The sequence below is a fragment of the Clinocottus analis genome, unplaced genomic scaffold (genome assembly GCF_023055335.1).
Source record: "Clinocottus analis isolate CAN_PGR_092001 unplaced genomic scaffold, fCliAna1.0.p SCAF_5, whole genome shotgun sequence".
Classification (NCBI taxonomy): Eukaryota; Metazoa; Chordata; class Actinopteri; order Perciformes; family Cottidae; genus Clinocottus; species Clinocottus analis.
The window spans coordinates 15826861-15840609 of NW_027176207.1; the positions used below are offsets into that span (position 1 = coordinate 15826861).

The 13749-nt window shown below is 42.9% G+C and overlaps 1 protein-coding gene across 1 annotated transcript in view; it reads right to left on the reverse strand.

Annotated features, from left to right (window-relative positions):
- The window catches only part of stk10 (serine/threonine kinase 10), a 37275-nt gene extending 24887 nt beyond the window's left edge, over nucleotides 1–12388 (reverse strand). Inside the window, exons 1-2 of the mRNA XM_068600999.1 lie at nucleotides 11902–12388; nucleotides 1735–1899 (exon numbers count right to left, since the gene is read on the reverse strand). Of these exons, the coding sequence (XP_068457100.1) occupies nucleotides 1735–1899; nucleotides 11902–12060 (324 nt within the window). The 5' untranslated portion in view covers nucleotides 12061–12388. The remainder of the gene's footprint in view (nucleotides 1–1734; nucleotides 1900–11901) is intronic.
- Between the last annotated feature and the right edge of the window lie 1361 nt (nucleotides 12389–13749).

Genomic DNA, 13749 nt, shown 5'->3' on the forward strand with positions numbered 1-13749 from the left:
CGAGCACAGTGGGGAAGGGAGATGGTAGAAGGTGATGGTAGAAGCTGACACGCTGAAGCCACAGAGAGGAAGCATGCTGTTTTAATGCCGCAGGAAGGGATGTTTGTACATTTGACTTATCAGCACAAACAAGCCCACAGGCCAGCTTTGACTGATGGAGGACATTCACCTTCCAAACTCAGTTCTGCTCTGGTTGTGTGGTATAGCTGTGTGTGTCATCAGAGACAGGTCAGATGGGTTGTCAGGTTTCGGGAATGTGACATTTGTGTTGTAATTTTGAGCATTCCTGGAGTCCGCAATGTTCGTCATGTTTTGCTAGTTATTATAATCCAAGATTTTCATCAAATCTAAGCCTGTTTTTGATACGATTTATTTCCAGTATTTATTTTTTCTTCGCAAAAGCCATTCAATGTGTTTGCTTCTAGTAATTATCTCGCAATATAGTAGCTATCTTTGGTAGTTGCAGTGTGATCAAGCAAAATTGCTACTGCTTTTATTGTAAATTAAAGTCAGGAAACCATTCATGGTTTGTTATTCTATGTGCATGGGATGAAATCAGATCATTTATCATTGACTCTATCCAAACAATGAAAGTTTGTTTGGCTGAGCAGTAAACAGAAACACAAGTGGCTCTTCTGTTGTATTTCTGACAAAGTAGGTGCTCAAGGAATGTTCACTGTAGTAGTGAACTGAACCTGCTGTTACCATTGAAACCATATGGTGTCAAATCCAGTACATATAGCAACTTTAACAATGTACTTGTACAATGTTTACTATTGTTTAATAACTAAATAAGGGAGACTGGGGGAAAAAAACGGTTACATCTAGACTGTATATATTTAAAAAAAAAATATATATATATACACACAAGTAAAGGGGGAAAAAAACACAGCTATCTTTAGTCTCAACGCTGCCTTATAATTCCTCAGATATTCAAGGTCGTGCCCCAGCATGAGGTCACCATTATTTTTCTTGGCTAGATAGACTGGGAGATTACAGAGGGAGTTGACCTGACCCAGTGAGCGAGTGCAGAGGGGGGAAATAACTCGAGAGCAGAAGACACAATTTAAATTGATCTTCATTCTTGCTGTAACATCAGGGTGAGGATCGGGTCATTTCTGACACATTATGTCACCCTGGAGGCGGGGGCGGGGGCGGATGACAAACCTCATTTGAGCAATCCTCTTTTCTTATCTTAACTATTCACCAGAGCTTTCATATGTAGGATAAATACACTCTGGATGAGATTCTGTTGCAATAAAACAACAAGGCAGTCACAGATGATGCAAACGAGCCTGCCAACATACATGGTTAAGAGGTTTGTTTTTCCACTTCCCTGCTGATCGTTAAAGTTTGTGTGTTGTGGCTCTGCGTGAAAAGACTGCAAAGAAAAACTTGGTGGTCGGACACAGAAACTCATCAACACAGTGGCAAGATGCATCTTGTAAGGAGGGTGGACAGTCTAATATAACAGCAGCCTTCACCACAGTCTTCCCACGTGGCAGCAAACTGTCTGTTCAAGTACTATTTATCTTGAAATCAGTCCGTCAAGTTAGTTTTTACCTCTTTGTTGAAATTCAAGGGCTAAAATGTGAAAGCAGTGATATGTGCTTTTTTAACTTGCATAATATGGTCCAGTTCAGGAAAGGTGGATCAGAAAGAAGAGGGTAGAAGTCTGTGTTTTCTTTTTACGCTTGAAGCTAGTTGTCTTCACCAGATTCCTGTGACACTCACCCATAGTTTGTTGTCATGGTAAAATGCATCAAGCAGCTTGACAATGTAGCGGTGGTCACATTTAGCCAGGATGTCAATCTCAACGATGTAGTCCTCTAGCTCCTCCTCACATTTTGTCTCGATCACTTTGGCTGCAGCCAGAGCCCCCGTCTCCTTGTTCCTGGCCTGAAGAGACGGAGAGACAGAACAACAGTCAACTCTACATGCCCGACTCAGGTGAAAAAGGTGGAAAATATCAAAATGACAATATCAATCTGTAAAGTAAAATAGTTAATTAAGCTATGAAAGAAAACTTGCATCACTCTGCCAGGCAGACTCTCCCGGCCCAGTTCAAGCCAAAGAAGAGAAACGCAGGACAGCAATTAAGATGTTGACTTTCTAACATTTAGAGGCAAAACCGGAAAGGAAACTCCACACCCTCCCTGAGCAACTGGGGTAAAAAGAGGAACCACAAAAGTGTGACAGTGTGGCTAAATTAAGACACACACATATCGGCATTGAATTCCAAGTCATTCTTAGTAGTAAAAGTGCACGTACACATGAGTAGATAGTAGAAAGTGAGGCACAAGGCGGCAAGCACACAATGTCCATCCATGCGTAAGAGAGAGAAAGTTGTGAAAGTAGACCGATTGTGTGGGTAAATGAGACATTAATATGCACCTATAGATGTAACCACACACTCAGTGCCACAATTGTAAGAGCAACACCGGGGGACACGCAAAAAGAGAGCATAAAGTTGAAAACGCAGGCAGTGACCCATGCTGCACCGTGATTGTCAGGAGCCTCCAACATTGTCAGATCATTTGGAGTGACTCAAAAAAAGGTTCATGCAACAGGTTGCCAGCGATCAGGTGGACGTTAGTGTGAGGGCATGTGAAAAGTGGTGCGGTAAAGAGAATAGAGGTCTTGACACAGACATGTCACGGACGTGCACGTGTCCACCCGGTGACCTGGAGAAGCACAACATACTAAATGGCCCGCTGGGGGTCTGATGCCTCCCCGTTTTTACAAGGGCTGTGGGAAAAAACATCTGAATAAACAGGACAGGCTCGCAGCAACACACACACACACACACACACACACACACACACACACACACACACACACACACACACACACACACACACACACACACACACACACACACACACACACACACACACACACACCTCAACTCATTCCTGTTTGCCGTGACTATGTGCGTTTGTCAAACAGAGCTCCAGAGGATCTGAACTTCCCCCACACAGTGTGAGTCAACAGGACGTCGTCTCCTCCTGCCATCCAATCATCAGTCATACAGTTAACAAGCCTCGACAGTAAACACGGAGACACCGGACACTTTCACTCCTCTGCCAACGTCTCAGCTCTCTGCTATTGGTTAGTGTACCAACGCCGTCAGCCTTGACAAACTCACTGCCCGGGGGTCTGACTTCCAGCAGAAGTTGCCACAGACCTACTGGTACTGCATGTGTACCAACTGTATGCTTGTTTTGAGTTCTCTGCCAAACACTGACAAAGTTTACTGGAACAAGACGAGCTATATTAAAAGCTGCCATGTTATCGGTCCCAGAACTGGCTCTACCGTCTGTCCATCTCCACACCAAACCAAGCAGGCATCCTCATGACTTCTTCCTCTCTCGACTCTTCTTGTGTGTCAGATTTACAGACCCATGGAATGATGGCTGACTTACTGTATGGCTGAACAAGTTGGAGTATTGTAATGTTGTATCTGGGGGCGTTTTGTAGTGAAACACTGGACTCACAGAAAACGCATGAATCAAGACGTCAAAAGAGGTCCGCGTGTGTGCCTTTGTACAGATCCAATCAACTTTTTGTCATGCTTAGCATTAGTGCACAGATATATAAATGTATTCTGAACCTCTTTTTTTTTTTTAAAGCCAGCCTCCTGGCCCCCCCCCCCCCCTTCCCCTCACACACACACACACACACACACACACACACACACACACACACACACACACACACACACACACACACACACACACACACACACACACACACACACACACACACACACACACCTTTACATCTCAGTGGGATCACAGCTGAGGAATGTGCCTCTGGCCTTCAGATGGTTGGGGGCGTGGACAAAGAGGGTACACTGAGAGAACTGAGCCCGGTGCATATTTTGTGGTGCCTTTCATTTTTTTTGCGTGGCACAGGGAATGCATTACGTCAAGAGTCCTCAAGTGTAGTATGCAAACATGCATGTTTGTTTATGTGAGCATCTTACCACGTATACACACTGCATAGAGGACATTACACTGAAACGCCTCATTGTGCCCCATATGGGACCTCCTGACTTCCTACAAGCAAGCGTGACATCAATACACAAGTGTGTGTATACAGATGTGCGAAGTTCACTATGTACACTCAAGAGAAATAATTGCAGGCAAGGCATCTAAACAACCTTGAAAAGATTAGCGTCAGATCTCCAGACGCAATTCTTCAGGTCAGATTAGTCACAGTTAAATTCTTCAAACTTTTTGCGATTGTACTTATTTCAGAGCCTGGACAAAGCACTCCTCCCTTTTCAGTGATAAAGCATCTTCCAGATATTTAACATTTGTTTCTGGACAACCAAAAAGGCTACAAGAACACAAGCAGTAATTGGAAAGGGTACTGAATGTTTGCATCTTTTTGTAAAAACTCAGACGCAAAAGGTTTCCACTTTAACGACTGTTATTGTTACACAACTCATCAGAATAAAAACTGAAATTATGCTTTTCCAAAGACACAAACGTCTCTGCAAAGTTGCACGTGGTGTCATAAGTAAAGGTCAAGGAGCAAGCGTGCACAGTTACACCTTCAAAAAGGCAACGCCGCGTTGATTGGTCAGATAGTGGCATATGAAAACAGAAAAGGCAAAGTCAACATCCGATAAGTTGTTCATAAAAGTATCACTAAAAGGTCTTGTTTGCAAACACGCAGCATAATTCCATCTTTGGAGGGAGGACGAACCGCTGATGTCACCAAGTTATACAGATTGAGAAGATTATTGTTACATAATAACAAGCACAGCAGTGAGGAAGTAGGCAAACAGTCCGCTGCTGTATCCATCCCAAGAGGGAACTATGCGCCGCTGCTCCTAATCCACTGACTCTTCACTCTCTCCAACTCTCCTCCAAAAAGGACAACAACAGTCTCTGGCTTTGTTTGGGGTCTGGTTTCCATGGAGATCAGAGGGGCTCGTTTCTGCTCCGTCTCGCTCGCTCGCTGCTTGGCCATTTGCCTGTTCATTAGCGACTTGGCTTTCGTGTGGGTTAAGTGCAAAAGGATTACTTAGAAAAGGACCCAACCTGGCAGACAAACAGACAGTAACAGTCAAGTTCTTCAACAAATTACAAATTGTAACTTTCAAGCATCTGCTATATACCTGATATTTGTACCAACAATTACAATTTGGAGCATCAGTTGCCCTTTTTTTTAATCTCTCACATTCAACATTTCCATCCTGTTTTTTAATCCTCTTTCTGAGGCATATGTACGGCACACTTCTCTAACACTATTCATCATCTGCCACGCTGCACATCCTTTTGTCTGCCTCACCAAATATGTCCGTCATCCCTGCCTCTATATTAGCCCTCATCTGTCACATGTATTTATCCATCTGTTTCCAGTAACAGTCTGAAGGCCACAATCCATGACCGAGAAGCTCACCCGCTGCTGCTCAACAAGAGCTTTAGAAAAAGCAGATGTTACTGACCCATGTGTGAGCATACAAACAGACTGTACGTACTGGCAGACTGAGCAAACACACACACACGCATGAAAGCGTTGTGCGTGTCATTTAGCATTCAGCACACATAGCCTTTTCAATTTGAATCAAGCTGGGAATAATAATGTTCAATACTGTGTCTGTGTTGACCGAGACATTAATGATTACTGTGGGTGTGTTGGCTTATACGCACAGCGCCGAATCCCACTCAGAACAGAACTGCAGCCTGCAGTGAGTTACAACTTCAAGCCTCAAAACAAAATATATATACATATTGTTTATTTTCAAACATCTAGACTGCAGGCTGAAAACAATAAGGCACAGTTAATCATATAGGGAATGGACTGGATAACCGCTTGAAACTAGTAACTCTCCCTGGGGTCAGTCACCTCCAGGTTGAATGAACATACCACAAGCTGACGTGCATTTTCAGCACACACACACACACACACACACACACACACACACACACACACACACACACACACACACACACACACACACACACACACACACACACACACACACACACACACTTCGGGAGAATGTGTGTATATTAGACCTTTGCCCCGTCATAAACCTGTAACCCGGCCTTCCTCTGGAGGCTCGCCCCTTGTGTCTGCGAACAGGAATGTGGTTCTCAGCTCCTACATCATGACAGCAGCTTATAAAAACCTCACCTCTGACAGCAGACGCCTGTGGAGGTGATGATCTTTTGTTTTGATGAACAAGGTGCACAAACGAAGCACATTTGACCTGCTACGGATTGGTTTACAGCAAAAGTTGAATCTGCAAAGTGTTTTTTTTGGGGAGGTTCTACAACAACTGTGTCAGAGAGGATATAGTAAGAACATAGTGAGAAAGTAATTAAACATCTAAATCATTCTTAGTTTAAGTAATTCACTGAAAGACCACTTGTTTGTTTAGTTTGCTGATAATGACTCCTGCATACAGTAAGTTTATCAATCTGGATTCATTCACATCTTTGGTGCGCATGGTTTTGGAGATATTAGCTGTAAAGATAAATGTCTGATTTCTCTTACATAGAATAGGACTATGTAGCACTTGGCCAAAGAAAAAAGACAGCAACATCTTTTTCCAGAGACCATGACTCAGATACTCAACATCAGCCATTTCATGTCATAACTCTGGTCAACATTTAAAATGTTGATATAACTTAAGAATTTGTATCAAAATGTAAAAGTTTCTTTCAAGGCTAACAGACAAGACCTGCCCTCAAGTTTTTGATAGTTTCTAAAATACTAATGTTACAGTGTAAAATGTATCATGTGCTATACCGGTTGGGAGAAAAAGAAAAACGTTTCATATGCAATCATGCACACCGGTGGCAGCAAAGTATGCATTCTTGCATGTGGTTGCCTAGCCAAACATGAATATCACAATATGTATATGGCAACGTGGTGCTTTCTCCTAAATGACTGAAAAGACTGTTTTAGTTGAAATATAGTAGAAATGTCAACTTCATACAATATCTCATCTTGTGGCTAACCCTTGCCTAAAAACGAGACAAAGCAATCAAAGTAATGCACAAGACTGTGGCTTCTATCTTTCTCCTTCTCTCACACAACCCGCTGACTGTGAGTTTATGCACGGGCGTCAAGCACATAACCTAACATAACCAAGCAAAGTTCAAACTTAACACCCCAAGACAGAGCACTGACTCTTGACAGGATGTGAAAGTTTTAGATCAACATTGCAAAACGTCCCATGTTCAAACGCTTGAAGAGACGGTACAAAACAGGTCAGTGAGGCAGGAAATCCTGATGATGCCTCAAACAACCCACAATCACACAGCTTTCATCCAGGAGTCTAAAAACAATGACAATATGTACAAATCAGAAATTCAAAAGCATAAATCTCATGATAATTGAGATCCACTTTCTGACTACAGTGTTCAGTAAGTACTAAATACAAGTCTAACTATCTAGAACTGATCTGAAATAACTTCAAGTGAGTAGCAGTTACAACGTGCTGCAATGTGAAATTCAAACAGAGAGGAAATTAAAATGGGACAGTGGAACAAAAATGTCAAGACAAAAAAAAAGAAAATTCTACAAGGATCCAGCGGCAAGTGTTTTTTTCTGCTTCTTCCATGTCAGACTTCTTCACACAGAAAAGGCTTTCTGCGAGTGCCAGTTACAAAGTCGCCACGAGGACTCCCAGCTTGCTGCGCCCACGCCCACTCGACAGAGTTCCTATCAGTCGCTGTGGACCCATCTGGTCCCTGAGATAAGACCCTGAGATTAGGCCCCAAGTCCGACGATGGCCTCACTAAAGGCACTCCTACATACGTCTCTGTGGCACCATTTTCTAAATTCAGACGTGGCAAAAGAAAACCACAGAGGATGTCGCAACCTGCGCCTCCTCCCCCACAGTGATGACACCCAGTAGATTTCCTTTCACTTGTCTGAGAAAGATGATCATGTATGAAGTGGTTCCTCCACAGACGTTCACTCGTTCCACCATCTGACAAATACAAGTCAGCCCAAGGCCCAAGAAAAGACCCATTATTCAAACCTTGTGTGTGGGAATTAGATTTGGTTTTAATGACAGGTTCCAAAATACTTCTATGGATTACTTCCACCCTGTGTACAATGGATCCAGGGACAGTTATGTTCTGGCCTTGGCTAAAGGACAATCAGACTCATTAGACCCACTCCAACAAGGGACAAACGATAATGCTATTAAAAAGAGAAACACACTGTGCCCTGAATCCATTGGTGCAGTGGCTTGGCCATCTAAACTATCAGCTTGTCCTTTGGAAACATTGTATCAAGAAAGGGTTTCTTTTCCCTTGACAACACCATGCCATTTGCAGGTCAAACTCTTAACTCCAATAACACAAAAACCAAATGATGCCATGGGTTTTTCCATGTTGTGATTGTGTACATAAGCCACATTGATGTTCATTATGCTCAAGAGTAATGCAATACTTGGCTAAGTAAACAGAGAAGTCCTCTCCAGCAGTGCAAGTTTACATCACACACCAGCAGGGATAAGATGCACTATAGTTTTCACCCAACAATGGAAATTTGACAGAGCGTAACATTACAACCTGCTCGTGTCTATGGAAACATCTTGCCAGCAGCAGCAGGGCAATGGGCTCAGTGGCACATGGCCCATTAATTAGTGAGGGGAACCATACAACTCCTCCGTTTCATGCTTCAGTTGCAGCCACACACCTTCACACATTCGCTTTCCAACAATGGTGAGTATGCGCAGACTGATAAGAGCGTCGAAAAACAAAGAAAATATCCTATGAGACATCGGGACGACAGGAAGTGAGTCATTCTCTTACTATGACATGAGGTATGAGGGACCTGATGACAATGAAGAAGCTAGAGAAAGGCAAAGTCTGGGATGTACAACAATGTGCAACTTGTCGAGGCAGTACTGTCTGTCAAGGACTTTAACCAAAAAGGGCATAAGAAATGAGAAATGCAACTCAATGAAACTGCAATTTTGAATCTCAAAGTAGCACTAATTGCACTTAAGGTCAAGTTCCAGCTGCCTTTAGCAAGGTCAAATAGTTGTTGTCAGATCATTCATAACACAAGTGCTAAATATTCTCATTAAACCATGTCAAAGGGGGAAGCGACATTTCTGAAATGTACCAACTGGACTGAAGCAATCATCAGGCAGTCAACAAGTACCTAAAACTGAAAACAGTGCACTGTGAAGACGAGTTAAACAAGTCTTTCTGTGCCGTCGGACACCGTCACAGTAAAACTGCAACTGCGTGACAAAGAGAACTTGACAATGATAACAACAGCTTGCTTGTGTTTCCTTCTATAAGGTTCTTACACCATGGCGTCACATTTAAAAAAAAAACAACTCTGCATTTGTTTTGTTTATTTTGTCACATTATGTATTAAGATGTTTCATTAAAAACATTTGCGGCGAGGGTGATGTTCTTTTATGCACGTTAAAATCTTTATTTCACTTTTCCCAGCAAATTAGCTTCGTAGAGTTTCAGGATGCACCGTGCAATAAGCTAATGGTTCTTTTTTTTTTTTTTTAGGCATGTGAGCCTTTAAAGAAAACAACTAAATGTCCAGCAGTTAAACTAAAGACCAATTTCAAATTTATAGGAATAACTCTTAGATGTGAGAAGAAATTTAAAAAAAATATATTTAGATATATTCAATAAATGAATGGCAAAGATCCGATTCATTTAAAGAAAGTATTGTTATTCCTGAATCCTGTCGCATTCAACATGCAGCGGAATATCAACAGGAGGAAAGCACAGTGGCTCCTACAGGATAGACTCTGGAAATAAAGGACAACGCATTTGATAATCGAGGGATGGATTGCAATCCTGCGACAATAAAACATGCGTACACTCTCGGCTGGATTCATCCTTAACACTCCCCATACGCAACTAAGTGAGTTGTTATTCTCCCAATAGGGAGATCAACCTTTAGAGAGTCAGTTAGACAGGAGCACTCTGTCTCAACCAACGCTGTGTAGTTAAAGAGGTCTGTACTGAAATAAAGAGGCTGTCTGAGTGGAGGGGTTGATGAAGAGACAATCCTTATTGCTCTTCTGCTGTCTGTAACAGATCCAACAGTTTTGCATTTGTCACATGCCCCCAACCATCTGATGAGCAGCTGATTTCATTTGTGACGGAGATACCGACTCCCTCCGCCATCTTCACGCCTGCTTTATCGCAGTCTTTAACAACGGAAAAACATGTGTGATTCACCACTTGAGACCGTTTCGCTCCCACAGACGAGCCGGTTAGTCTGATGTTCGAGAGCTGGGACAGGAAGTTGTCCCCTCCTCCCTCCACCCCCTGACGCAGTCCCACAGTTTCCTCTCTTGGCCATCATCTGCTCCCACTCTGCCCGCCTCCCCTCCATCTGACAGCTGCAGGTGTGGTGCTGTCCTCCTCCAACCCACTCAAGGAGAGGAAACAGAAGCCAAGACAGAGGCTCGACATTTGTACAAGAAAGGGAAACTATAGTGGGGACATGGAACATGTCAGAAAGCTTGCCAGTTATTCAAGTGGAATCATGTTCAACGCGACAATAAGCCACAAATCACCCGTGACTTAGTTTGAACGGTGTATCCCTCTACACTGTAAAATGCAAAGCTTTGTCAAGCTTAAAATCACGTTGTGTCCAGTCAGTCCCTTAGCTTCCTAGAAGCTAATAAGTGAAAACAAGTTTTCACGTATTTTCTCTTCATCGTCAACAGACTCTCCATAGTACTCCTCACATGCTCGCTCTGCTCAAAAGATTCATTATAGAAGAGATTATATAATATGCAGACTTGTGGCTATAAGCAATATTTAACTATTTTCTTTTCAATTCAGAGCAAACAAGTCACCAGTCCACTGAGACTCTACTGCCAATGCATGTGCTCCTGTTTCATTTACCTACTGCAGCATGTTGTAAGCAAAAATACTGAAATAAGGTGGAGTCCTCTACGACCTTTTCTGTTCATGCAGACTTCTGGTAAGGCATCACTTCTTCCACTGAAGCCCCAGCTGTGTCAAAGACACTCACTGTGCTCCTTTGGCCAGTGCAGACACAGAGTGCCTGTGCCATGCTCCGCAGAGGGGACTGACCACGCTAACAGATCCAGATTAAATAATGTCTCCGAGCCAAAAGTGCTGCTGCTGGGCGAGGACTGGACAGAACTAATGAAGGGCGCTTTCACTGTCACCGCGGCTGCTTCAGGCTGGATTCACAGCAAGGGTTGCGTAGTGGGATGGTTTTTATGAACCTTCTCTACTGCAGACGTCTCGCCCAAATAATCACAAGAAATGTCTCTTTTACTAAGACCGTGATTGTTTTGAAAAGAGAGGAAAAATAGTTCCTTCGACAAACAACTCCAAAGCCAAAAAAGGGATTAAAACAGAAGATGTAGTGGATCACAGCAGGAGGATGTGAACCATCCTTGACTGACATTCACGATTAATTGTCTGAACAACATTTCATCCAGAAGAAAGCTGTTCTGTGACACTCAAAGAGCAAAGGGACGACCTGAGTGTGTTTCACTGTGGAACTTTGGACCACATAATTATGAGTCATCATATTATTCATAATCATGCTGGGAGGGCAAAGCATCCATAGGAAGTTGTTTACGCATCTACAATGTGACATAAATGCTAAGAAAGAGGGGAACACATGGTGGCGTGTTCCTAGTGTGACGTGTGTAACTTTAATAGGCTATTTTAAAATTCATAATATTTCACAGACAACCCAACAATCTTTCTTGAAGAACATGAGTGACTTTGGAAAGAGATTATTCAAACACGTCAGTATTCGAAATGTTTTCTGTCATAACAGAGAGTTTACAGGTGAGCAACTTATCGATGACGTTTGAGATGAACTACAAACGGGGTTCATCGGTCCACGGGTAAAGACGCAACGGCCTCGTGTCTTTGACATCGCACTCACCTTGTAGACTTTTCCAAACGCGCCGTCGCCCAGCTCGCCAAGAATTTCCCATAGATCGTTCGGGTTGATGTCCCGATGGACGTGCTCATACTGCTTGACTTTCTTTTTGATGTCAAGAGCAGGCAGCCGAAGTATCCTGCTGAATCTCGCGAATGCCATTATTTACAATGCAAGAACATAAAAAAAATGATTTTTTTTTTCAGTATTAAAAGGCTCTACAGCGAGAGCATTACGCTCGTGCCCGTAAAAAAAAAAGTGTACCAGTATTCACTGTCCTCGTTTAAGAGTAATAAATGAAAACTTAGCAAGTTTGAAAGACGTTACTCTACTCCGTCCCTGACTACCAGGTGCGTTGAAGGCTCCGCGGTCATAATCCCATTCACAGAGCTGCTGGACGCGCGGTGACCACCTGCCGCTGGAAAACACGATGGAGTAACCGCCCAGACTGACAGCCCGCCCGGAGCCACTTGTTGCTTTCTCGCCGTGCGAAAACGCCCCGCCGTCGACACTCAACAACCCCTCCCACTGCCGTCATGGAAATGTAGTTTCTTTCAAGGAACAAGCGGTCGTCACCAGCGCCCCGGTGAGGCAAGAGGACTTCATTTCCGGGTTAGCGCTGCGCGTGTCAACTCGAAACAGCTGTGCCATCCACAACGCTGCCGCCACACTGTAAGTGCCATTGCTGTGGTTACGACCGAAGTTTGCTGCTGTTTTACATCAAACTGCATCACTGTAATTGCTATAGTTTTGCTCAGTGTGTCACAACAAGTAAGGGACTCAGACTTTGGGTGATACATCGTTAAAGGTTCCGTGTTCTGAAAGTCTTAAACGCCATTATCAGTAGTTTCGTAATCATCACGTATTTGCACTGTTGAAACTTCATGCTGGCTCAATTAACTTTGAGCTTCTTCACCTGTGCAAGCAGTAACGTAGCGCCCTCTTGTGGCGTATTTAGCTTAGTGGACTTGGACCGGAGAGAGAGAGAGAGAGAGAGAGAGAGAGAGAGAGAGAGAGAGAGAGAGAGAGAGAGAGAGAGAGAGAGAGAGAGAGAGAGAGAGAGAGAGAGAGAGAGAGAGAGAGAGAGAGAGAGAGAGAGAGAGAGAGAGAGAGAGAGAGAGAGAGAGAGAGAGAGAGGATCATGATCACACAGATTTTATTAAATTACGTGAAGTTATGACACATTTCCATGAAACTGGAAAATATAGGAGTCCTTTTGTAAAAAAAAAAGAAAGTCAGACGTAAAAGCCAATAACACGCTTTTGTCCTATATTTTATTTTAGCCCTACCCATCTTGTAAAATGACTGACAAAAAGCATTTTAATACATTTTATTACATGAATTTTTGCCTCACAAAATATATGATAATTAGAGGAAAGATATGGTCAGAAACCAGATGATTCAAATACATGTTTCAGTCAAACAAGCCATATATTTAAATGTTCAATCAATGCACATGTTTGAAGAATGCACACAGAAGGACTGCACTGCTGTCAGAGGAATATTGTCATCTCAGGATCCACGATGTTAGCGCTGCAGTGAAGCACGGCCATAGATTGTGAACAGCAAGTCCTATAAAAAGAAAGATAGCATTTTTAGGTACAACATGTGTGATACAATCCAATCTTCAACAAGGATTCATATTTCCTATGTCGTAAGGAGATGCATTTCACAATTCTTTTAAAATTTGGATTGATGGACAAATAGAAATCATCCATATGACATACTCACACATTGTACTTACAAACTATAATGGACTTTTATTATTATGTAATTGAAGCTTACTGAAATGGCTGATGTGAAAGGGAATTAGCTCGAGACATAGTGTGGCCTGATTGCACAGACAGGTTA